We start from the raw sequence: 26709 nt of genomic DNA, 5'->3' as shown, positions 1-26709 counted from the left end.
TCTTGAATCTCCTTGCTATTCACAATGGCAAATGATATGAATGTACGTATACATATTTATCATGGTAAAATACATATAACATAAATCTTACTATTTTAACCATTTTAAGTGCAAGGCTCAGGGTATTAAGTATGTTCACGCTGCTGTGCAACTGTGATGGATGATGCATTACGGCCATCCATCTTCCCCACTGAACTATTTTCAGTATTCCCAAACTGAACCTCTGTGCCCGTTAAACACTAACTCCACAGTCCCTCATCCTCTCAGCTCCTGGCAATCACCATTCTACTTTCTGTATCTATGAATTTACTACCCTAGGCACCTCATATAAGTAAAGTTTCATATAAAACACTTTACAAAATTTGCATGTCATCCTTGCACAGGGGCCAGGTTAATCTTCTCTTTAATCATTCCAATTTTAGTGTATGTGCTGCTAAAGCAAGCATCATATATACACTTTTTTTTTTTTTTTGAGATGGAATCTTCCTCTGTTGCCCAGGCTGGTGTGCAGAGGCACAATCTCAGTTCACTGCAGCCTCTGCCTTCTAGGTTCAAGTGATTCTCCAACCTTAGCCTCCAGAGTAGCTGGGATTACAGGCATGTGCCACCATGCCCAGCTAATTTTTGTATTTTTAGTAGAGATGGGGTTTTGCCATGTTGGCCAGGCTGGTCTCGAACTCCTGCCTGCCTTGGCCTCCCAAAGTGCTGGGATTACGGGCATGAGCCACCGTGCCCAGTCTATCATATATGCACTTGTGAAAACCTCTAAGACTTCCTTACAAATGAAAGTGGTGACTGAGAACTAAGTCATATACCTAGTGATATCTCAATGGTGATGATAAAGTTAGTTTTTACTTGACAAAATCTATTTGCTATCAGAATACTATACTTAAAAATCATAAGCATTAACAATTAAATCACATGTACAAAAATTTTAGAGAACATGCAGCTATAGCAACTTCAATACTATACAGGAAGCTGAAGACATAGGTCCACACCTAAACATCTGTCCTCAGGGGATGGGCAGACAAATTTCAATGCCCCCGGAACCAAAAGCAAAGACAAAAGAGACACGTACAAGACAAAACAAGTTGTTGCCAAGCACTGTTTCAAAAAAGTAAGATTTAACTCACGCTTTCATGAGCATATGTAAATGCATAATTATCAAAAGACAAACACATAAAACATGCTATTTTAAATGTGCTATCTGAGGTCACTGAATCCATTGACAGGAGCTGAAATTAAGTAACACCCTGCCCTTGACCCTCTGACCACCTGTTTCATGCTCCAAGTCCAAAGCCTCTTCATAAATCGTGTTTAGATTGCACACCAAGTCAACATTCCTTCGGACACGTCTCATAACTTGGAACTGGCTATTAGATGGATCCACTATTTTTGATGAGATGTTATAACTAACGTTCTATGATTTGCTTTCTAAAGCAGTCCATAGTGTATATGGCAGGAAAACTGTTAATAATGGAGCTTACTCAGAGAATACATGCAAAATTTGTTTCTGAGTTGAACACCAAGAAGCAAATTAACATGCCTTCCAAACTCTGTCTCACATGAAACAAATTCATGTCATTCCCAGTTAGTGTTTGTGGAAACATATTTCAAAATTAATCTCAATTTGGATTCATCTCCATACTCAGGGTGGCAAACATCACTGATTTTTTCTTTCCTCCTCTTTTAAAAAAATGAACCTTGAAGGCAGATGCTTGTGAAAAACAGAATAACCAACCCTTGTTCCAGTCCAAAATCATTGGTTGTTCCCAAGACTCAACAAAAAAATCAGGACACATCTGCTCTAGTGTTCCATGCCAGGAAGTAGTCCCACAGCCACCACTGTGGTCTGACTTCACTCCCCAATCATTTTACTTCAGATTTCTTTTTAGATTTTGTTTCAAATTACAGGGCCATACAAACGAGCTGGTGAGTTGAGAAAATAGCTTCGGAACTGCATTGGATCATCAAAAGAAACAGCAGACTTTGGCGTGGGAGACCCTGCCTCAGGCTCCATCCATTTGGTTGAGGTGCCCACACACGCACAAAAATAAAAGAATGGCATAAAAACAGACAAAAACTACTGACATGTCACAGTCATTATGGTTTAAGGAAAAGCTCACAAATAATTCCTCTGGAATCGCACCATAATTTGGAGTAAAAGATGACAGCATACTAAATCAATTCTCTTGCTGCTTCTAAATACTAACCTTCCTGAATGGGGCTCAAGGCGGAATCATTTCACACCAGATATCAGCTCTAGTAGTTAAAGTGTTGTTTAAAACCTCATTAACAAATTTATATATAAATATTCCCCCAAATGATCTACAGATCCAATGCAATCCTCACTTTTTTTTTTTTTTTTGCAGAAATGGTGGTAGGGGTGAGGAAGACCTTAAAGCTCACGTTGTAATGCAAGAGACCTCGGATACTCAAAGCAATATTGAAAAAGAAGAACAAAGGTAACAGACTCACACGTGCTGATTTCAAAATTTACTACAAAGCTACAATAATCAAAACAGTTTGGTACTACAATAAGCACACGCACACAGATCAAAGAAAATAACTAAGAATTAAGAAATAAACCCATATTATCTATGGACAATTGATTCTGTGTAATAGTACCACCACCATTCACTAGGGGAAATAAGTCTTTTTCTTTTTTTTTTTTTTGAGACAGGGTCTTGCTCTGTTGCCCAGGTGGCATGATCAAGGCTCACTGCAGCCTCAACCTACCCAGGCTCAGGAGATCCTCCCACCTCAGCCTCCTGAGTAGCTGGGACTACAGAAAGATGCTATCATGCCTGGATAATTTTTTGTAGAAATGTGGTCTTGCTATGTTTCCCATTGTGGTCTTGAACTTCTGGGCTCAACTTATCTGCCCACCTTGGCCTCCCAAAGTGCTGAAATTACAGGCATGAGCCATTGCACCTGGCAAGAATAGTCTTTTGCAACAAATGGTGCTGGGACGCTGGATATTTATATGCAAAAGAATGAAGTCAAACCCTTACCTCACACCATATATGAAAATTAAAATGAATCAAAGATTTAATTGTAAGAGCTAAAACTACAACTCTTAGAAGATAACACAAGTATAAATTGTTGTAACCTTGTTTCAGACAATGGTTTCCTAGATACAATATCATAATAACTGCCATAAAAGAAAAAAATGATAAAATAGACTTCTAAATTGAAAACTTGTGTGTGTCAAAAGGATCCTATCAAGGAAGTGAAAATACAACCTACAGAATGGGTAAAATATTTGCAAATAATGTATTTGATAAGAATTTAATAGTATGAAGAATATATAAAAATTCTTACAAATCAATAATAAAGTCAGGCAGAGTGCAGAGTGGCTCACGCCTGTAATCCTAGCACTTTGGAAGGCCGAGGTGGGCAGGTTGCCTGAACTCAGGAGTTTGAGGCCAGCCTGGGCAACATGGTGAAACACCATCTCTCCTATGCTAAGAATACAAAAAATTAACTGGGTGTGGTGGCACGTGCCTGTAATCCCAACTACTGGGGAGGCTGAGGCATGAGAATCGCTTGAATCTGTGAGGCGGAGGCTGCAGTGAAGTGAGATCGTGCTGCTTTACTTCAGCCTGGGTGACAGAGGAAGACTGTCTCCAAAAATAAAAATAAAAGTAAAAATAAAAATAAAAAAAAGAAAGTAAGAAAGGTAGATAACCCAATTAAAAAATGGGCAAAGAATCTGAACATACATCATTTATTTGAACTGAACAAAATAATCCATAATAAATCATTGCAATGGCATGAAGAAAACACTGTGGTTGATGTTTAATTCATCAAATTTCTGCCAGCGTCCATTTGGAGCACAATAAACAAGATCAATATACTGCACTGGATTATACATATTAAGGTCAATAATTTGTCTGACAGAATGGTAGAGATAGTTTTTTTTTTTTTTTTTTTTAAAGGAAACAGTTTTTACACTGATTATTCCTAGAAAGTGTATTTTTTTTTAAATGTAGCTAAAATGATTTACTTTTTCCTAAAATTATGGAGTAGAAATACACAAAAGAAAGTATCTGTTTGCCAAATGGGGAAACTATAAAAATCATTCAGGAAAATAGATGCTGTATTACATGTGAACTTTTAAAGGTCATTATCAATGACTTCTACAGATCATCTGGATGACATACACTATATTTACAGATTCTATAATTAAACTCCAAAGCAAGAAAAAGAGAACTTACATATTATCACAACCAAAAAAGGCATAGAGAGCTAAATGTATACAAATCACTCTACGAGCCACTACTATGGGTGAGTTCGACATCTGAGGTCTGTAACCTCAAGTCTGTAGACAGACCAGTTGGGGACCTAAAGTATCAAGTGTACCGGCATGTACACATTTGTATCTACGTGTGGAGACATTTCAACATGGCAGTCCAACTTGTGGGGAAAAGAAAGAGAGATCAGACTGTTACTGTGTCTATACAGAAGGAAGTAGACATAAGAGACCCCATTTTGTTCTGTATTTGAGATGCTGTTAATCTGTGACCCTACCCCCAACCTTGTCCTTGCAAGAGATGTGCTGTGGTGACTCAAGGTTTAACGGATTTTGGGCTGTGCAGGGTGTGCTTTGTTAAACAAGGGCCTGAAGGCAGTATGCTTGTGAAAAGTCATCACCATTCTCTTAATCTCATTGTACCCAGGGACACATACACTGCCAAAGGTTGCAGGGACCTCTGCCTAGGAAAGCTAGGTATTGTCCAAGGTTTCTCCCCATGTGATAGTCTGAAATATGGCCTCGTGGGAAGGGAAAGACCCGATCGTCCCCCAGCCTGACACCCGTGAAGGGTCTGTGCTGAGGAGGACCAGTACAAGAGGAAAGAAGGCCTCTTGGCAGTTGAGACAAGAGAAAAGCATCTGTCTCCTGCCCATCCCTGGGCAATGGAACATCTCGGTGTAAAACCCGATTGTATGTTCTGTTTACCGAGAAAGGAGAAAACCACCTTAGGGCGAAAGGTGGGACTTGCTAGTGCAATGCTGCTCTTTATGTACTAAAAAGGTTTATGAAGATGTTTGTATATGCATGTCAAGGCACAGCACTTTTCCTTAAACTTATTCATGTCACAGAGATCTTTATTCATATGTCTTACTGCTGACCTTCTCCCTATGATGATCCTATTATCCTGCCACTTCCCTTTTTCTAAGATGGTAAAGATAATGATCAATAAATACTGAGGTAACTCAGAGACTGGTGCCCGCGTGAGTCCTCTGTATGCTGAGTGCCGGTCCCCTGGGCCCACTTTTTCTTTCTCTATTCTTTGTCTCCGTGTCTCATTTCTTTTCTCAAGTCTCTCGTTCCACCTAATGAGAAACGCCCACAGGTGTGGAGGGGCAGGCCACCCCTTCACAACTGTTAGAAAACTAGGAGGCTGTTGTAATAGTATACTGTACTTTGCCATTTTGAAGCATAAAATACTTTATATGTAGGTCCATTCATTTGACAATGCATTTTCATTTATAAATGAATGGTTCTATTTTGGAATAGAAGTTGTCTTGGGTCAAAGATACACATTTAGACATAGGCAGCTAAACTTATAGGTCATGTCTGTTAGTTAATAACACTAGGGAATATATGAATAAGGGGCTCTGAGACTATTATGAAACCAATGGGGGAACAAGGCTTTGGTTGTTGATGGTAAGTATAACTGTTCCTGCTGGGTGCGGGGGCTCACGTCTATAATCCCAGCACTTTGGGGGGCCAAGGTGGGCAGATCACCTGAGGTCAGAAGCTCCAGACCAGCTTGGCCAATATGGTGAGACCCTGTCTCTACTAAAAATACAAAAAAATTATCCAGGTGTGGTGGCACGTGTCCGTAGTCTCAGCTACTTGGGAGGCTGAGGCAGGAGAATCACTTGAACCCGGGAGGTGGAGGTTGCAGTGAGAGAGTTCTTATATCTAAATACTTAAGTCAGCTGTAAACTATTAAATCTATATAAATTTAAAAGTCATTTCTTATGATAAACAAAGTGACAGCTATGTTCTTATAAGAACAAAGTGACAGCTCTCTCTCACTTTGCTTTTATGATTTTTTTTTTTTTGATGTTCATCCTTGACTAACAATTACACATAGGGACACTTGAAATTCTCAATAGTATTAACTTTCTATTTTGTTGGACTGAGAGGTGCTATAAATATTCTATTTTAAACCTTGTCTACTTTGGACTCACTAAACCCCCAAATCAATAGGCTTATTAGAAACAGAATATGGAAACACTGTCTTTGAAATAACCATGCTGCATTTTTCCTGAAAAGTGGAACATTTTATGAAGAGGCCACAGTAAAATTGTAATAAAAAATAAGCATTCTTTCATTATTGCGAATTTCTTGATTCCCCGCCACAACTTTCAATCTCACCCCATTCACTATGGATTTATTCAGGCAGAGATCTTTCCTGCATCTGGTTTATAATAATTCATGTTTTTATTAATTTTGAATGCTAGAAGAAAAAAAATGGATATGAAACAATTATGCCTTTGTTCCCTCTTTATTTCCTACTGCCTTTCTCATAAATTGGTTGTTACAGCATTCTGTAAAACAGCCATCTCTGAAAAGAGCTACATTTTTAGCCTTGAGGTAGCTGCAAAGAGAAGCACACTTTGATAAATAACCTCAGTGCCAATACAGAGAGTAGAATAGAATCCTTTTAGCAGAGATTTAAGGAAGATTACAAAGGACAAAAAAACACCAATCATTTTTAAATAACAATTTGACAAAGCAAAGGTTGAAGGGATAAAGGGATTCTGCCCTTTTGAAGGATTAAAAAATAATTAAAGCAGAATATGAACATTGAAGAGCAGCCATATTTTCACTGAAATAATGATTCCATCGTTTGTTGAATGAAAAAAATATTAAGAAAGTTCTACATAGTGATTTAAAACAGAGGAGATTTTATCCATATACAAACAATGCCTGACGCCATTCTTTGCAAAAAAATCTTCATAATCTGCCTGAAAATAACTTTTTTGTTTATAAAAACATTAAGTAATAAATGACTGAGCCTGGGAACTTGCACATAAAAATTAAAATGGAATGAAAAAATATGAAATTATAAAATAAAACATGGGCCGGGCGTGGTGGCTCACGCCTGTAATCCCAGCACTTTGGGAGGCTGAGGTGGGCGGATCACGAGGTCAGGAGATCGAGACCATCCTGGCTAACACGGTGAAACCCCGACTCTACTGAAAATACAAAAAATTAGCTGGGCGTGGTGGCGGGTGCCTGTAGTCCCAGCTACTCGGGAGGCTGAGGCAGGAGAATGGCGTGAACCCGAGAGGCGGAGCTTGCAGTGAGCAGAGCTTGCGCCACTGCACTCCAGCCTGGGCGACAGAGCGAGACTCTGTCTCAAAAAATAAAAAATAAAAATAAATAAAAAAATAAAACACGGGCCTTTTATAACATAACTAACAGGAAAATTCACACTTATTTGTCACATGAATAGCTTCAGACTGTGCTTGGCGGTCAAAGAGGGCAGCATAATTAAATCAAGTGTCAAGGTATGTGAATTGGGTAGATGACCAAAGAGCAGAGGGGTCATGGTACAAAAAAGGACCATGTTGTAAAATTTTATTAATAACAGTCCTCCGAATCCTGATTTATGCTTTGTTATCTTTGCCAACCGCATCCATTTAGTTGACTTGATCAATTACAGCTTTAGAGAAAGCTGTGGCCTAGCAAAGAAATTTGTTTTGTGTGGCGCTTATGCTAGACGTCAAGGAAGGAGTTTCGGGCAGTTCTTTAGGGTTATGGAGGAGCTCACTTGATCAGTCCAAGTTAAGGAGCATCTGCCTTTTTATCCTGGGGACTGGCTTCAACCTTATATTTATAATTACTAATATCTAAAACGTACCAGGGTCCCTGCTGGATCTTGAGGAGGCAAGGATGACCAACATATATCTGGAAGAGTTCACAGGATAGAGGGTTGGTAGATATGTAAACAATTTACTACAAATTAAGAGTATGGTATTGGAGGTGGATACCCAGTGCTTTCCAATTGAGGTTAAGTAGGGGAAAATTCTACTTCAGAGAGGAAAATGGGTAGGAGAGAGAACCCCACTTTTATTACTTTACTATCTGGGCGGGGCAAGTTGGTAGCCTCTCTTAGGTTCAGTTTCTTCAGCTGTAAACCGGGGATGCTACCACTGAATTTTGCGAGGTCATCACTAGCCCATATGCTGCCTTTGTGTGAAATGCAAGAAAGCCACATCTCTATATGGGGGTTCTGTACCTCGGGGGGAACATTCATAAAGAAAGAACCTGACCATCAGCATTATCACAAACAGGCACTATTAGCTGGCTACATGGCTGTCACTCAAATGCCAGCTCTTTTCTCTGTTCTCTATGCAAATTAGAACGGGTTTATAGGACTTGGGCATTTTACTTGAATCTTGAAAGGTACAACTTTTCAAGCAAGGAAAAACCACAAGCAGTTTTTTTTTTTTTTTTTTTTTTTTTTTTGGAGACGGAGTTTTGCTCTTGACGCCCAGGCTGGAGTGCAATAGTGCAATCGTGGCTCACTGCAACCTCTGCCTCCCAAGCTCAAGTGATTCTCCTGCCTCAGCCTCCTGAGTAGCTGGGATTACAGGCGCCTGCCACCATGCCCGGCTAATCTTTCTATTTTTAGTAGAGATGGGGTTTTACCATGTTGGCCAGGCTGGTCTTGAACTCCTGATCTCAGGTGATCCATTGCACCCAGCCTACAGTTGTTTTTTTTTTTTTTTTGGTTCCTGCAGGGAAGTTGCGTAGTTCCGAAAAGGAGGAATTGAAGTGGGAGGGGGCCAATGTGAGACAAGAGGTAGGGTGACTGGCTGGGAGTCTAATGACACTGATGAGAGGACAGGATCTCAGGTAAGGAGTGGATGTGCAGAGATTTCACATGAACACAGGAGGCAGAATATACAGGACTTGCAACTGATAAGAAATAATGCGTGAGAGAGAGGAAGGCATCATGGATAAGTTTAGGCCAACCAAGAGAACTCAGAATAGTGTGTGTAAAACAAGTAAATTTGCAGAAGGACATGAGTCTTACACACATTGATTGCCCATTCAGAGGCACATGGGATATTTGGGGTCTGGAATATGGCACTGGGATTCAGTACGCTGGCTGTGGTTAGGCCTATGAATCTGGGATTCACTGAAGTTAGTGGGAAAGTAGCATAAACAGACAGGCTGCCTCAGGGAAGCACAATGGAAGACAAAAGGGCCAGGGCCAGAACTCACAAGCATGATGAACCCTATGCTCTGATTGCAATTTACTGCTCACAAATTTGATGTCAATTTTCCCCTTTACCCACAGCACTCTTTCTTTCTAAGCACGAGTCTATTCTTCCTTTCACCTATAAAAGAGAATTCTAATTGGAAGCGTAATTTACTGAAGCAGATATACTTGTCCCACTAAAGATACTGGCAGTTCCCTAGACTGGTGAAAACCTCTTATCCATAAAGCACCTGTTACCATTATTTCATTAAACCATTGTACCTCCCTACAGATGTTTGACTGCATTAAGCACAGCCTAATTGCTTGCATTTATAAGCACAAACTTTTGTACAAAAGACACGCATTTTTCGGGACTTTAAAATTTTCTCCTTTTGCCAGTGTCTCTGAATTTTAGTATCCTATCTGTACTGAACTGACTCCAAATCTAAAATTTGATTATATATAGAAATGGCAAATAAATGCAACTCAGACTAATGACAAAGCATTTAATCAGAGAATATTAGAAACAGTACAAGACATAACCCGGAAAAAAAAATCTATGAAGAACCTACTTAGAAAGTAAGCTAAAAGTGACACTTTTTATTATGAGAAATTTCAAACACATACAAAAGTAAAAAGAGTAACATAAGGAACCTCTAATAACATTTGGCTTAAGCAATTAGCACCCGTGGCCAATCCTGAAGTTTCAACTATATTCCTACTAAAAAGTGGCGTACTGTTTTAAACGTTCCTTCAAATGAAAAAAGGACTATAGATGACAGCTAGGTTCAACCCAGAAAAGCTATTCTTCCCAGCGAACCACTTCTGTAGCTTTGACACTAGGAGCTCAGATAGTGTACAGGGTTCATTACTGCAAACTTCTCTTTCTATAGAGAACAGTCATTTAAAAATGGAAGCACCCATGATTCCAAATGAAAGATTTTTAAAAAAGATTGTCTTTCAGAATGTGGCATTTCTAGTATATTTAGAATGACACACACACACACACACACACGCACACATATATGTGTCTGTATGTGTGTGTGTGTGTATATATATAGTCATTAATAAAAAAACTCAGCCATTAGGTTGGATTAAGAGCATATTACATACACTCACACACAGACACACAACACACACACACACATACATTAAGAGCATATATGTAAAATATTCTTAATCCAACCTAATGGCTCTTTTTTTCTTTTGACAGAAAAAGATTCCACGATACGAACTATCTAAATATCCTCCCTGTTACTGAGATTTGAAGTTTATTGTGCTGTCCTGTTCTTGGGTATTTCGTAATACTCAAGATATCTGAACCACCATCTGTTCTGTGGAAGTGTGACTAATTACTGGCTAATGTGTTCAGCAGTATAGTGCCAAATAAAAAGTTCTAATAATTTAATTATAAAGAGTCAACAGTAATTGCTGGGTGAGGGTGGAATACTGGTCATCAACTTTTTAGTCCTTTGTAGTGGCTTATTTCCCTATAGTCTGGTATTGCCTATGCCACTTCAACTGAAGTCACATGTGAAAATAGGCTTAAGATAGCGAGAAAAAAAATGTTATCTAGAAGATTTTAGCTTCAGTTCATTAAGACTGATACATTATTTGATTTTGTATCTTCTACAACTTTTTGGAGAACTCTTTTACACTTATTTAATATACAGTATTTTAAATGTTTCTTACTGATGTCTATTCTCCAAGTATATCTGAAAAGTATATTCGTTTGCTAAAGAAACTTGATACAGTGAAAAATTAATTGGAAATCTCTGTTCTCAATTCACGGTGTAGACTAAAAACTCCACCTCCACTATCGTCATGAATTCTTGCTCAACACTGAGTTGCTCCTTCTGAACAAAAGCTTGGCACACTATGAAGTTGCTTTTTTTCTTTTCTTTTTTTAATAGAGAAGGGGTTTCACCATGTTGGCCAGGTTGGTCTCAAACTCCTGGCCTCATGTGATCTGTTCGCCTTGGCCTCCCAAAGTGCTGGGACACTGTGCCTCCCTGAATAATGAGGTTTCTTTTGCAAGTTACGCAGCTCAAAGTATAATTTCCGATTCCATCCATTAATGTGCAGTACTGAACAGAACATCATCACCTGACACATGCCAACTATTTCACAGCAATACAAACAACATTTACAAGGCCATGTAAGTCAGGAAAGTAGGAGCAGAGTAACACTGGCACAAAACGGAAGAAGTGAGGGCCAGCTGTTCTCCTGAGTGGTGTTTCAGGCACTTCAAAGTTGGACTTACTGTAATGGGTACATCCATCAACAACATGCTGGGAGTTCTGATTCCAGATGATAACCTGTATCTATTTCCAACCCAATTAACAAAGGGCACGATTCTTTATGGGGAAGGATATGCCAGACACATACTGCTTATATGTTGGTAGACTACACACTAAATCTCCAGGATAGGTACATATGCTTACGTTGAAAGATGTACCAACATAATTGTCATCTATGTACCTTTGTGAAGTAAAGTTAAACAGTTATGGGCATTTTGGCAGTTGACAGAGACTCATGTGATATTTTATTCCCTTTCGCAGAAAAACAGAAATGGGAGACCTTAAATGAAATCATTAGTTATTAGGAAAGTCATTCAGAAAAGTAGGGACATAAAAGACAGTGGGCACACAATGTCAGTTTCCTGGTTTTGATAATGGACTATAGTTATGTAAGACGTCACTGGTGAGGCAAGTGGGTGATGGACGCATGGGCCCTCTCTGTACTATTTTTCCAGGTTCTTGTGAGAGTATAATTATTTCAGAATACAAGTTTAATAGCCCACTATCTTTTCAGTTTAAACAACGATGTGGTTCAAAGAACACTCATGGCTTCCCCGCTCCGCCATCAAAGAGAGCTGTGACTTACTGAATATAACAATAACCTCAAAGTCAGAAGTCACAGTTATGTGTTTTGGCTGTGCTACTCAGAATGCATGTGACACAGGCCAGTAAATTACTCAAATTTTCAGTTTGAGCTTTTCCATTTGTAAGATGGAACAATCATGACCCTCGAAAGATGAAAAATGAGTTTTTTCCCCCCATTAATTATAAAGAACCAAAGCATCATAATTTGAGAGCCATAACAAGACTGGGAAAATTAGAAAATAATGCTGCCATGTACAATTCAATAACAAGTGTCCAATTATTATAAAACTATACCCTAAATCAGGTGACATTCCTCCAGCCTTACAAGTATGGAGAGGTTCTAAGAACTGATTCAATTGCTAAGGCTAGTTCCATCCTGACAGTTTCATCATAAAAGACAACCTGTTCTATTAACTTTCATATTCCTCAAACAGATAACTTTTTCCTCTGGGGGAACATATATTTCCATGTGCAGCATCAAGAGCACAGCTTACTTACCAACTTCATCCTGAATCTCCTCGGCCACTGCAGGCACGTTGTAGAGCAGGGAGAGGGACTGATTCATGCGCTCGTAAATCACACGGAGGTGTGTCATAACCTGCATTAAAGGATGACAACTCCAGGTCAACTATGTCTGGGGTAGGAATGGTTACTTTTCTTACCAAGCACTGCAGGTAGATACAAGCTTCCAAAATAACACTGGCAAACACTGCTACTGCTAAAAGGTTTAACTGAAAGGACAACTTTATTTTTCTTGTTCTCTATTTCTGTTCTCTAACTTTTAAGCTCAGGTTTAAGGCTTATCTTTAAACTGACCATTATCTTGTATGCTTATAACAGCCAATTAAAAAGGCCACCTCTGCCAAGTCTGATTCCTAATACTGAGGCTCTCTAAAACAGACCCTGATGCCCTCAATACATTTCTTTGCAAATTTCCTCATAGAAAACAACATATCTCAATTTGATTGGCTATTTCATGCTAACTATATATATATTTTTAACTCTTCCATTCAAGAAAATTTAAAATTTCAGAGTTCCTAAGGTGGATCCCAGTTTTCAGCCTCTGGGAAGCGGGGAGTATAAAATACATTATTACTGGGCTTCATTTAGGTTCACATTAAATCTAAACATTGCGGCAGGTTTATGATTGCAAGCCATACTTATGAACAAGATTTTAGTTCACACAACTTTTGTTTTCCGCATTTTAGTCATTGGTTTTAATCAGTTCCTTAGCAATCAGCAGTAGACTATCAAGATTTTTATATTTCTTGTTATTTTCACAAGTCAAGAAAATTGCCAAACCACATATTGCTTTAAGACAAGTTTTTAGAATTTACCAGAAGTTAAAGAGCTCTTGCCACAGGGAAAACACCTATAGGTGCTCGGAGAACGCCTAGGATCCTGTCTTCAACCCAAGAAGCAAGAATCCTGGATTGTCAAAGCTGCAGAAGATGATTATACCCCGCGCGTACCTGGGACCGGATCTGAGCAGCTTTCTTGGGATCCACCATGCGTACATGCTCGAAATGCTTCAGGGTGTGCTGTCTGTCCTTCTGTTCTGCGCGGACGTACTTCTTCAGCATATTGAACACGTGACGAGGCTGTGGGAGGAAAATGAAAAACTCTTTTTCAAGTTTGTGCAAAATACTGCTTCTTCCACTGGTGTTGGGTTAGAGGTTCCACTAATGCATCTGGTGATGTGAACGCGCTGTGAATCATCTTTCTGCAGGTCTCCCTTCTAAACATTTCTCCTACCCTTTCTTTTTTTTTTTTTTTTGAGACGGAGTCTGGCTCTGTCGCCCGGGCTGGAGTGCTGTGGCCGGATCTCAGCTCACTGCAAGCTCCGCCCCCCGGGTTTATGCCATTCTCCTGCCTCAGCCTCCCGAGTAGCTGGGACTACAGGCGCCCGCCGCCTCGCCCGGCTAGTTTTTTTGTATTTTTTAGTAGAGACGGGGTTTCACCGTGTTTGCCAGGATGGTCTCGATCTCCTGACCTCGTGATCCGCCCGTCTCGGCCTCCCAAAGTGCTGGGATTACAGGCTTGAGCCACCGCGCCCGGCCTCCTACTCCTTTCTTAATGGGTAATTACTTAGATCGGTTGCTTTCCTTTTCTTCTTTTTTTTTTTTTTTGGAGACGGAGTCTCGCTCTGTCGCCCAGGCTGGAGTGCAGTGGCCGGATCTCAGCTCACTGCAAGCTCCGCCTCCCGGGTTCCCGCCATTCTCCTGCCTCAGCCTCCGGAGTAGCTGGGACTATAGGCGCCACCACCTCGCCCGGCTAGTTTTTTTTTGTATTTTTTAGTACAGACGGGGTTTCACCGTGTTAGCCAGGATGGTCTCCATCTCCTGACCTCGTGATCCGCCCGTCTCGGCCTCCCAAAGTGCTGGGATTACAGGCTTGAGCCACCGAGCCCGGCGATGGGTTGCTTTTCATTTCCACAAGAGCATTTAGCATTCTCGACATATACGATGATTGTCCTCCTTACTCAATATTTTCTTTCTAAATAGGAGTATTCTGCTATAGAAAGAGAATAGATTTGAGGTCTTTCAGGTTAAGTTAGGTCCTTCTCTTTTCCCACCCAAGTATACAGGGGTATATGTGAGACTACATTGCCACGTGTGTATTCTGAAGACCAGAGTAACGTCGCCCAGATAATCCCATCACCAGTAACATGTAATATACGATAATCAAAATGAGAAAACCAGGAAATTTAACCACTATTTTGTAAGCCAAGGAGTAAGTGAGCTGTAAGAGACATTATATTTTTCTAGGAGAAAGGTCATTGCTAAACTGTATTTATTTTACTTTGAAATTTAATTAAGTTCTTTCTGAGCTATCAGAGTCTACTTCTTTCAGCAACAATTACATTGTCTTAAGTGCTCCTATCTTCTTTCTGATTGGTTCCATTTCATTTTTATTTTAGTTTTACCTGAAAACATCCATCCTAATAAAAAGTAAGGACAAAGGTTCCCTGGTCTTCAACAATTTCATCACTATATCCTTTCCACTATATGATTTTGTAGGATGATTTCCAAAGACACACATTTCTTCTTCATTAAAACAAACAAACAAAAAACCAGCTGTGAAAATTCATGTCAGGAATAGAATTTTGGTCATTTGGGCAAACCTAGTTATTATTAACCCATGTGTCATGAGTACCCTGAAAACCAGTTGGAAGCTACAAAATTTATTCCAGAGATGGTGTGTGTGGCGGTGGGGCGGAGGGTAATGGGGCTTCTGTTGTGTTATCCATGTTCTGTGGGATGTGCCTCTCCTTCCCCTTTTGCTTAGTTAACTTAGGAGCCATCTCCCTGCCATTTCAGGTGGAACGAGGTCCCCTTTTTCTGTGCTCCCATGAAATATGGTGCAAATCCCCATTAATGTACCTAACTCAACTTATTAAATTATGTATGATTCTTATTCCCCTCTTTAATGTGAGATCCATAGGGCTGGATTTGGTCTTCTTTTTTTTTATTTGGAACCCCAAAAACATAGTGCCTGACCCAGAGGGTGCTCTGTATTTGGCTTGGTGAATGCCTGCCACAGAGGCCATGCTCCTATACTCGAGAAAACAAATACATATACACAATAAAAATAAAACAAACTTGCACTCATCTGCCTTATTTATTCTTTTTTCCTAAAAGAAATGTGCTGCTCCATAATCCCCAGACAGACATCACAGCTTGCAACAGTTCTTGGCAACATATCATTACAACTCTCATCTGTACTGTGAAATCTGGTCGAATTTACAAATCAGAATATGACCTTTTAAATCTTAGAAGAAAAGCAGTAAAAGAGGTAATGACAGACAAGCTAGATCTCTATATATCGAAAAGAGGACAGGTTATACATGTGAATTTTAAAAAAAAAAAGCACATTTGAAAACATCAGAGATTAAAGGCTGACTCTTGTTGATTGTGAAGGGTATTTGATATGCAGGGTTGTGTGATCAGGATCTTACCCAACCACCCTCAATGCTTGCTTGTTATTAAGCACCAAGGTCTTAGAAATCTCTAGTTCTATTAACATCCCCCTTATACATCCAAGGTTGGAGACAGAAGGGGTTGCAACTAATTGCATTTAATCATGATGTTCCTTCCTGGCCCTCATGGATGCTTTCTTAGTTGCTCTATTTCATTTTTCTCCCTTGGAAAGGATTTATTGTTTTGAAGAAAATGGGATGAATTTTTCTTTAAAGAGTTTAAATAAGGAAAAAAAAAAGCACTTCAAGTAAAAAAGGAAGGATTGCTTTGGGAGTCTGAGGCAGGAGGATCACTTGCAGCCAAGAGTTTGAGATCAGCCTGGACAACATTACAAGAACCTGTCTCCACAATAAAAATTTAAGAATTAGCTAGGTGCAGTGACACATGCCTGCAGTCCCAGCTACTTGGGAAGTTGAGTCAGGAGGATTGTTTGAACCCAGGAGGTTGAGGCTGCAGTGAGCCCTGATTGCACAACTGTACTCAAGCCTGGGAAACAGAGTAACAGCCAGTCTTTTAATTAAAAAAAAAAAAAAAAAAAAAAGTAAGAACTGCTTTTCATCATAACTTCTTTTTTTCCAGTTAGTTACCTATGAATGTTTCTGTACGATATTTTGTCCTAAAAGGACTGTCACCAACAAGCAGGTGTACCAGGATGCTATGGCCCCAGGCTGGCCTTGGCATTACTACTTCAAGCTAAATTTCAATTTAGAGAACGTGGAGGTCATTTCAGATAACCAACATCTGGATCTCCCTTTTTCTTCTACTATCACCACAAACAGCATATGTTACCACTTATTATTATTATTATTATTACTATTCTTTGAGACGGAATCTTGCTCTGTCTCCCAGGCTGGAGGGCAGTGGCGCGATCTCGGCTCACTGCAAGCTCCGCCTCTCGGGTTCAAGCGATTCTCCTGCCTCAGTCTCCTGAGTAGCTGGGACTACAGGCATGTGCCACCACGCTCAGCTAATTCTTTTGTATTTTTAGTTGAGACAGGGTTTCACCGTGTTAGCCAGGATGGTCTCCATCTCCTGACCTCGTAATCCGCCCGCCTCAGCCCCCTAAAGTGCTGGGATTACAGGTGTGAGCCACTGCACTCAGCCAATTAATTATTAATGTTAACATACATTTAAAAATAAACACGAAAGCCTTGACTTTTCCCATCTATGCAATTCAGATGGCAGTATCTTTCAGATAGTATTTTCAGATTAAACGCGTTCTGTGATAGTTACCCAGCATGGCGTGTAGTCCATTGCTCATACTCAATACACATTTATTTCTTTCATTCAGGCCTTATCTATAAATCATAGACCCCTTTCTTTCCTCTAGGTAGTAATTGAACATAGCAGTTCAATGTGTATTGACTGCTTCTGAATGAGACAGTATATTAAATGCTTTTTGCTGGTAACTCATCAAATCTTCATCTCAGCCCTACGACAGAGTCATAGCAGCTCTCCCCACCTTACTGGTGAGGCATGAAGCACAAAGGAGATTGTGGTTACATAGGCTATATCCCTGGCCCACGGTTACACAGCTAGTTACTGTTAGAGTGAGAACGGGTTAGTCTCACTGCCTGGCTCCAGAGCCTCTTCTCCTAATCACTTTGTGATCTGGTCCTTCAAGGAGAATCTAAAATGGACCCAGTTTAAGATAGTTCTATAAAGCAATTTACAAAGTTAAAAACTGGCCAGACGCAGTGGCTCATGCCTATAATCCCAGCACTTTGGGAGGCCAAGGCGGGCAGGTCACGAAGTCAGGAGTTCCAGACCAGCCTGGCCAACAAGGTGAAACCCTGTCTCTATTAAAAATACAAAAATTAGCTGGGCGTGGTGGCGGGTGCCTGTAGTCCCAGCTACTTGGGAGGCTGAGGCAGGAGAATTGTTTGAAGCCAGGAGGCGGACATTGCAGTGAGCTGAGATTGCACCATTGCACTATAGCCTGGGCGACAGGATGAGACTCCGTCTCAAAAACAAACAAACAAATAAACAAACAAAGGAAAACAAAGTTAAAAACAAAGAAATAACTGCATGGTTAGAAAAGACAGTCTGTTCCAGAAGTACTTGCCTGACTTTCTAGTTCTTATAAGTGCAGGTAATATTCTGTGGGCCATGCTAACATCAGCTCCTTTAATTGTGCAGAAGGTTCAGATTTAGCTTGTTCAGTCTCTCAATTCCTGTCCTAGGTTTCTGGAGTTCCATTATTCTTTAGCTAATGCATAAAATTATTTAGCTAATTACTAAGCTAATGTGTGGGGAGAAGAAATAGCAAGATAGGAATGTCCTCTGTCAATCTGGATAAAGGATTAGGATTACTGGAAAGTGATTCAAGGTATTAACGTTAGGCTTTTGTGACATTCATGGTTTCTAGTGCTAAATTCATCCTTATCTTCTATTGAGACAGATAATTAAATGGTGAATGTCTTCGCATGTTTTCAATTGCTGATCTCATTTACTACTGCCATTCTGCTTCAAAACATATTCCTAACTTACCCTGAAAATCCCCAGAGTTTGATGATAATGTTCCCGGACTGAACTGAGGGTCGGGCTACTGTATCTCATGGCCCAATAAAGAGATGCAGATGAACTGGGGAGGAAGAGAGTTTTTATTTCTGTAACCTGTTACAGGGAGACGGCCTGGAAATTAGTGCCAGACCAACTCAAAATTACAAAGTTTTCCAGAGCTTATATGCCTTCTAAGCTATATGTCTACGCATACGTGTACATCCACCTCAAGACATAAGTGATTAACTTCTTTTAATCTGTAACTAAGCTCTGAGTCCTGAAGACCTTCCTCTGGAGCCTCAGTAAATTTACTTCATCTAAATGGGTCCAGGTGCTAAGGTGATCACTCTTATCTTGTCTCCTGCTAAATCAGGGAGGTTTGGGGAGTTCCTTTAGAACCCCAGTAAACTTGTTTGTGGAGGCCTGGAGAGTTTCTTCAGACCCTCAATAAAACTTGTGAATCCTAAATGGGTCCCGTTAAGAATTCCTTTGTTTTGCCAGGAAAGGCCTAGGCAAAACTCTTGGTGGGCTTTTGTTACATTCCGGCCTTTGTATAAGGGCACTGGCTTTTTTTAGCTTTTAGTATTTAACTTAACCACTGGGTCAGTACTGAAAGAGTTGTTATGGAGGCCTGCATTAGTGAGATTTGGCCTGCCACAATAACAGAGTAGCAAAGCAGGCTCTCAAAATTCCCCAGGCCTCAGCTCCTCCAGGGATAATGAGACCTGGGAAACCCCTTCACTGTTTATCTGAGCTGAGATAAGCATTGTGTGAGAATCTACATAAACTCAAGCCCTTTCTTCCTAATGCCTATTGGATAAGCAAAGCCTGGGAACATCAGATAATTCAGGAAGACCTTAGGGGATCTCCCAATAAATGAATGACATACAGGGTTCTGCTTCATTGATTTGGCCACCTAAACACATTTCTAGGAATCATGCTTGGAAATGAAAACAAAATCAGATTAGCTTCTTTGTTGGACAGTGGGCAAATAAATCATACCAAATAAAATGGTAGTTATGTCTATCCCTCAGAAACAAATACTACTTTTAGTTAAGAAAGAAAAAAAACAGGTGTAAAAAGAAAAGAAGTCTTGGGGCCCCCAAATCACTAAGCTAAAGGGAAAAGTCTAGCTGGGAACTGCTTAGGGCCAACTGCTCTGCTCACTGACATAGACCCATATCTGACTGTCTCCTTTGGAGAGGCTAATCAGAAACTCAAAAAATGCAACTGTTCATCTCACCTATCTCTGACCTAGGAGCCTCCTCCCCACTTCAGGTCTTCCTGCTTTTTGTTTCAAGCAGTCTCTCCTTTCCAGACCAAACCAATGTACTTCTTACATATACTGACTGATGCTTCATGTCTCCCTAAAATGTGTAACACTAAGCTGTGCCCCAACCACCTTGGGCACACGTCGTCAGGACTTCCCGAGGCCGTGACACAGGTGCACCCTCAACCTTGGCAAGATAAACTTTCTTTTTTTTTTTTGAGACGGAGTCTTGCTCTGTCGACCGGGCTGGAGTGCAGTGGCCGAATCTCAGCTCACTGTAAGCTCCGCCTCCCAGGTTTACGTCATTCTCCTGCCTCAGCCTCCCAAGTAGCTGGGACCACAGGCGCCCGCCACCTCGCCCGGCTAGTTTTTTGTATTTTTTAGTAGAGACGGGGTTTCACGGTGTTCGCCAGGATGGTCTCGATCTCCTGACCTCGTGATCCGCCCGTCTCGGCCTCCCAAAGTGCTGGGATTACAGGCTTGAGCCACCGCGCCCGGCCAAGATAAACTTTCTAAATTAACTGAGACCTGTCTCAGATTTGCGGGGTTCACACAGGTAACAGTTCCCTATACTTTTATATTTTTGTTTAGGTTAAAAAAAAGACCTCCCTCCTTTTGATATGATTCATGCATATTTCATTCAAATAAACAAATAATTGCCCTTACAACTTTTGGCCAAAACACAAATCCTCCAGGCTTAACATTTGTTATTTCTAGAGCTATAATAATGTATCTAAGAATAACAAGGTCTCTTGATTGTCTAATGAGGTTTATTTTATTAAGCTAGGACATAGATGAATTTCTTAAAATTTTAATTCAAAACGCAGAAACCTTCATACAGGAATGGTAGGGAAAAAAACCCCCTCTGTTATCTCTATAGAAACATATTCTCTGAAAGTAATTGCTATTACTATTGTCACAATATTCATATAAGATGGGTTATTCATATGATCAGAAAAACATAAGAATTTAGTGGCTCACGAAAAGGATATTGATAAGGAGAGTTTAAGAGACACTTTTTTTTTCTTTTAAACTGCAGGCATGTGAATCCGGATCACCCTCATGTCTTTAAATCTTCTGTTACTAGCAATAATTTTTTTGTGTATTAATACTACAGTCTGCTTATACTGGCATTAGATGGCTAATCTTATTATTAACATATATGGCAAAGAACAGAGGAAGAGATGTGTCGCAGGGGGACTAATTATACCGAATCCTATTTATTGCCACTACTGTTTCTGAAAGAGTGTTTAGCTCACAATTATGTGCTGTTTGCAACTGATGTGGCACTTTTTAATTTGTACTAAACTCACCTCACAATCACACTGTCTTTTACAAAAATCATTCAAAATAATTTATTAAAGGATTCAGAATAGGCACTACCAAAATGGCTTAGACATCATTTACAGCAAGAGGAAAGAGAAACATAAGATTTACATTTTAGAACATTACTCATTTTCCTCTCTGGAAACAAGAGTGTAACGTATTTCTACCTCTAGGCACAGTTCCTGCCACAATTTGGTTGCTTACAAATATTTGTTAGTTAAATTAATGGGTAAACTACAGCTAGATACAATTTCAGAAATAGGCCCAGTAGTGTAGAATATCCTTCGTGGTCTTCAAGTAGAAAACAAGCACCTCGCTCCTCAGAACAGTGGCCTCCCCAATTTTCACAGAAATATTGATATTAATAAACCCACTTGATTTATCTATATAGTGTGCTTGGGTGCTTTGGAAAGTAGTTTTAACTGGGAACTCTTCCCAGAAAATATTTAATGGACTCCACAGCATGTACAAACTCATCTCAAAAAGATTTGTTTCATTAATTTCAAAACATCTCACATATTGTGTTCTTCTAGTTTGATGGCAAATTGATGTGCGTAACATTGAAGAAAATTTAATGGCCTTTCCTGATAAAAGCTAATACTTTTTTTCCTTGGAGTCTCACTGCACTACAAGCCCAGGTTGGAGTGCAGTGGCGTGATCTTGGCTCCCTGCAACCTCCACCTCCTGTGTTCAAGCAATTCTCTTGCCCCAGCTCCCTGAATAGCTGGGATGACAGGCATGTGCCCTCACACCGACTTAATTTTTGTATTTTTAGTAGAGATGGTGTTTCACTATGTTGGCTAGGCTGGTTTCAAACTCCTGACCTCAGGTGATCCACCTGCCTCGGCCTCCCTAAGAGCTGGGATTACAGGTGTGAGCCACCGCCCCCAGTGCTAGTACATTTTTTTAAATTAATTTCCCCATTTTTCAGATGCATTTACTTTTTCATTTTTCTTTTATACAATTTCTCAAATTTGGCGTTGCTGGGACTTGGGAAAAGTCTCATACATTTGACTAATGGCAGGATGACTCGATGCCAGTCATGGTCTGAATATGTAGCTTATTACTTGACAGTTCACATGGGAAGTGTACTAAAATTATTCAGTCCTATTGTCCCACTCCATAGCTTTATGCTTGATCTAGAAATCTGGCATCTTATCATAATAGACACTTGTGCCATGAACCCGTTTCTTATGGAAGGGAGTGAACTGGCAAGAGCCTTTAAAAGCCCTGGGCATAATCCTGCCAAGAAAGAAGTAAATGACTCACTGTAGGGGAATCACCCTAACCTTTCCAGGTCACAGAAAACCCTCTCCTGGAGCATTAAATTGCACCCTGGTGGTTTCCAAAACTGAACAAAGGAATTCTCTCTTGCTTTCCTAAACAGGTTCACAGCTACTATTTTCACAGTTTTACACCTTGGATTTCAAGAAATCTTGAGCATATAAAATGTAGAAAATTGTGTGCAGGTTTAAAAAATCACACTTTAGAGAGTTAAATCTCTCTGTGCTTGACATGATCTTAGTTAAACATAACATTTGGGAAAACTGCCACGGGAACCTCCGAATCACAACCTTTATTGTCTTTAATGCCAGGAGTTGAGCTAAATTTTAAAAGTCTACTGCAAAATTTACCTACCTTCTTTTCTTCAGAAAGGCAAACAAATGATTTTTGTAGTTTAAGGTGAGTATAAAAGGGCAAATGATAATCCCATGCAAAGTTGGACACAGAAGTCTTGAATGAAGCAATGGAGAAAATGGCAGTGGATTCTCACACTCTCCCCCTTTGGTGTTTTCTTAAGTTTTGACAATATGGATGCATTAGATGGAAGGACATGGAACAACTAATCTCTATTAATCCCCTTAGTTCATAAGGCCAGAGCAAAACTTTTGCTTATGGCCAACGAGTTATCCCAATGTCCCTTCCTAGGGTATCCAGTTTGCTGATACGGCTCTGATTTTGTACTGGACATAACACAGGCGCACCCAGGAGTCATCTATCATCTGTTCTCTCCTTCCCGTGGAAGCAGATCACTTCCTAATAGGGATGTGTCACCACAGCCTCCACGTTATTTCCCCTAACAATCTTTCTCCTCTTAGGGAGGGAGACATCTTCCTACTTTACAATTTTGTCTCAACTTTCGATTAATCCTTTTGCTTTTCTAATTATGAATAACAAAAGCTAGAACAACATTAACTGCAGAAAGAGCAGAAAAATTAACTCCAATTTGCAGACGGAGTAGGAGGAATCCCTTTATTAAATCACTTGCTCCTAGTTAGAGGTTATAAAGATGGCAAACCTGGGAATTAAAGACAGGAGTTTATCTAAAAGGCAGAAAATAGGAGTGTTTTTAATTCTCTCATCATTTAGTGACCTTTTTTCTTTTTTTTTCTGAGAAGGAGTTTCACTCTTGTTACCCAGGGGGGAGTACAATGGCGTGACCTCCCCTCACTGCAACCTGGGTTCAAGTCATTCTCCTGCCTCAGCCTCCCGAGTAGCTGGGATTACTGGCATGCGACACCACGCCCAGCTAATTTTGTATTTTTAGTAGAGACAGGGTTTCTCCATGTTGGTTAGGCTGGTCTGGAACTCCTGACCTCAGGTGACCAGCCCGCCTTGGCCTCCCAAAGTGCTGGGATTACAGATGTGAGCCACTGCACCCGGCTGAGCTTTTTTTCAAATCCGGTAGGTTTCATAAATTTTTTCCAGAGTATTTTGCTAGTTCTCAGAAATAATTTATTTTGGTTGTACAGACCACAGTCATAAATTAGTGAAGACAGCATACAGAACTGAAATTTAGCACCCAACACAACTCCATGATTCATGCTTTCAGACAAACTCTAGCATAGAATGGATAAAGAGCTAAGATCTTCTGACCTAGGAGTGCAGAAAGGACAGAAAATGTTTGGACTAGTATGTCTTCGAGCTTTGTTTAGTCAAACAGTGAAACGTGTAAGCCCTTAATGATGAACAGAACTATTAGTACAACCCAGAAGGCGAAGCCCACAGTGCTGCTGACATCATAAACAAAAGATATTTTCAACTAACTCAGACCCTCGCAAAGATTTGTCAAACGGTCTGATCATCCGAAAAATGTCAACTGTGACATATTCTTGACTTTTAGAGAGATTTACAGCAATCTACTTTAATTTTGGACATATTCATACTTGGACTATGGCGGTCCTGCTTCATACATTCTCTAACTGGTTAGCCTATTCAAAGAAAAGTACATTTGCGCTTCTTTTAATTTTACCCTCTCCTTTTCCCACACCTAGTCAGTGTTATGACCTATTAGAAATTGAGTATTTTTGTTGATTTTAAAACATTTATATAAGGAAACTCAAGGTAATGATGCTTAAAATCCAAACACCACCTAGCATCTTTAAACTGGGATCCATGGTCAGCTTTCACACAATGAATAAACCCCTTACAGCTTATGTGAGACTGTGTTTGTGTGTGTGTGCGCACGTGTTTCCGGCGTGAGGATACTCTGCTGCCCATCTGTTCTTTAGGACAAATATCAGTCATACCAGGCAGGTGAATAACTACTGGATCTTTAAATAATGTGCTATTTGTCTACAAAAACTAAATATTTATATTTTCATAATACATTTTCGTTCTCAAGGATAAAATGAACATATATATTAACATTACAATACGTATGTTTGCTGGAAGAAAGCAGAGCTTCAAACCATACGGTGCTATGGGTTTTAATGGCATCCTATGAAGACCTGTTTGCATTCTGAAGGCAGTGACTGAGCAGGGCTCCACTGTGGAGGGAATCTGGATGATGAATATGGCCTCAGTGGCACAAGACAGCTCTTAAGCTAATGCCTTTCCAACATCCTTCTTAATGTTCTATGTAACTTAATGAAAACCAGAGACCACTAGTATCTCTTGTTACATACTTCCCATTTGCATGTAGCAAGATCTGTTTGTTGAACTTGGTAAACATTCAGAAGGTAGGGAAGTAACAGCACTCAGTGGTTTTACTGAAACAGCATGTATACCATTCAGCATAGTTTATAAGATTTTGTTCAATAAATGCTAATTCTCCCATCTGCCTTCCCATCCATTATTTGTTATTGAGTTTGCCCTTAGAAGTGCTCAAGCTAATGAGTCCCCCTTTGCTCACCAATGTATGCAGAACTCAACTAAAAATAAATGAATGGTGAACAAATAAAGATTAAATATGTAGGTACAGAACAATTATTTACTTTTCCGAAAGATGATTTTTTTTGCCTGGCAGTCTTTTAACTTTTAATTCCATTCTGATTAGCTTTATAAAATTTTGATTATGGAATGCCTTAAACATTGCAATATTCATCTCTCCACATACCAAGAACTCAGCGAATAATTTTTAACTTATTTATTATCAGTTACATGGAGGTACAGATGTCCCATATTTGCTTTGGAGATATATGCTATATACATATATTTTAAAAGATAATTTCTTTTGCAACGAAAACAGATGAGTAGAAATAATTGGTTTGTTTCAGTGAAGGGTAATTAGCAGTATCATATAAAAGCTCAAATTTAGTAACTCAATTTCTTTTTTGCTTTAGAAAACAAAGTTACACCAATACCCACATTGATTAAAGTTTGGTTGAGTTGCAATCCACATCGTATCATGGCAAAGAATTTATTTATGAGGTGGTTAAAACCTCCTCATGCCATCACCTGTTTACCTGTGGGAAAGCTCCCATTAATTCCTATCCTTGTTATCTCCAATGACTGCTGCTTTCTGTTGAACATTTATTGCTCTGCTGCTGAAATTTACCAAATAGCTTTGAGCAAAATCTCAACTTAGAGATGAAACCATACTCTTTAATGAAGAGTCTCACACAATTCATGTTCTATCAAAGAATTCTATGAAGAAATTTTCAGAGATCTCAGCAAAATTTAACATTTGGCTGAACCATTCAAAAATGAGAAAGGAAAGAAGGGTGCCGATGCTATAGAAACTGCCAACATTCTTTTTTGCTCAATTAAACTGAGAGCCTGAGTGTGAAGCAGCAGATACAAGCATGAAATGAATTTTAGTATGGATAAAATGGCTTCAATCGTAAGACACTGGGAAAATCAAAACAACACAACTGGCATAGATAAGTAGACAGATGTGCAGGAAAATGTTTTCTAATTCTCATTTCCCTCTAGCAAATGCAAAAGTTGTTGAAGTCAGAATAATAATCATGATACTGTCTAATGAAAGATTTATGCTAAGTATCTGTAAAAACACCAAAAATCTCAGAATTACAAAGAAGGGTTTGGCTGTGTATCCCTTATCTTTAAAACACTTCAATTCTTTTTTTTTAAAATTTATTATTATTATTATTATTATACTTTAAGTTCTAGGGTACATGTAAATAACGTGCAGGTTTGTTACATATGTATACTTGTGCCATGTTGCTGTGCTGCACCCATCAACTCGTCAGCACCCATCAACTCGTCATTTACATCAGGTATAACTCCCAATGCAATCCCTCCCCCCTCCCCCCACCCAAAACACTTCA

General features: G+C 39.7%; 1 protein-coding gene and 1 non-coding gene across 7 annotated transcripts in view; both read right to left on the bottom strand.

Moving 5' to 3' along the window:
* Positions 1-26709, bottom strand: part of APP (amyloid beta precursor protein) — a 287131-nt gene that overhangs the window by 54094 nt on the left and 206328 nt on the right. For all 6 annotated transcript variants that reach the window (XM_005548883.4, XM_005548884.4, XM_005548885.4 and 3 more), the window contains 2 exons: positions 13591-13719; positions 12617-12716 (listed from right to left, as the gene is read on the bottom strand). In XM_005548883.4, the coding sequence (XP_005548940.2) occupies positions 12617-12716; positions 13591-13719 (229 nt within the window). The remainder of the gene's footprint in view (positions 1-12616; positions 12717-13590; positions 13720-26709) is intronic.
* On the bottom strand, positions 338-442 carry LOC123572586 (U6 spliceosomal RNA). Its single transcript, XR_006697154.1, has one exon. It is a non-coding gene; the product is annotated as a U6 spliceosomal RNA (small nuclear RNA).

This window comes from Macaca fascicularis, chromosome 3 (genome assembly GCF_037993035.2).
Source record: "Macaca fascicularis isolate 582-1 chromosome 3, T2T-MFA8v1.1".
NCBI lineage: Eukaryota > Metazoa > Chordata > Mammalia > Primates > Cercopithecidae > Macaca > Macaca fascicularis.
This window is presented reverse-complemented; position numbering and strand designations above follow the sequence as displayed.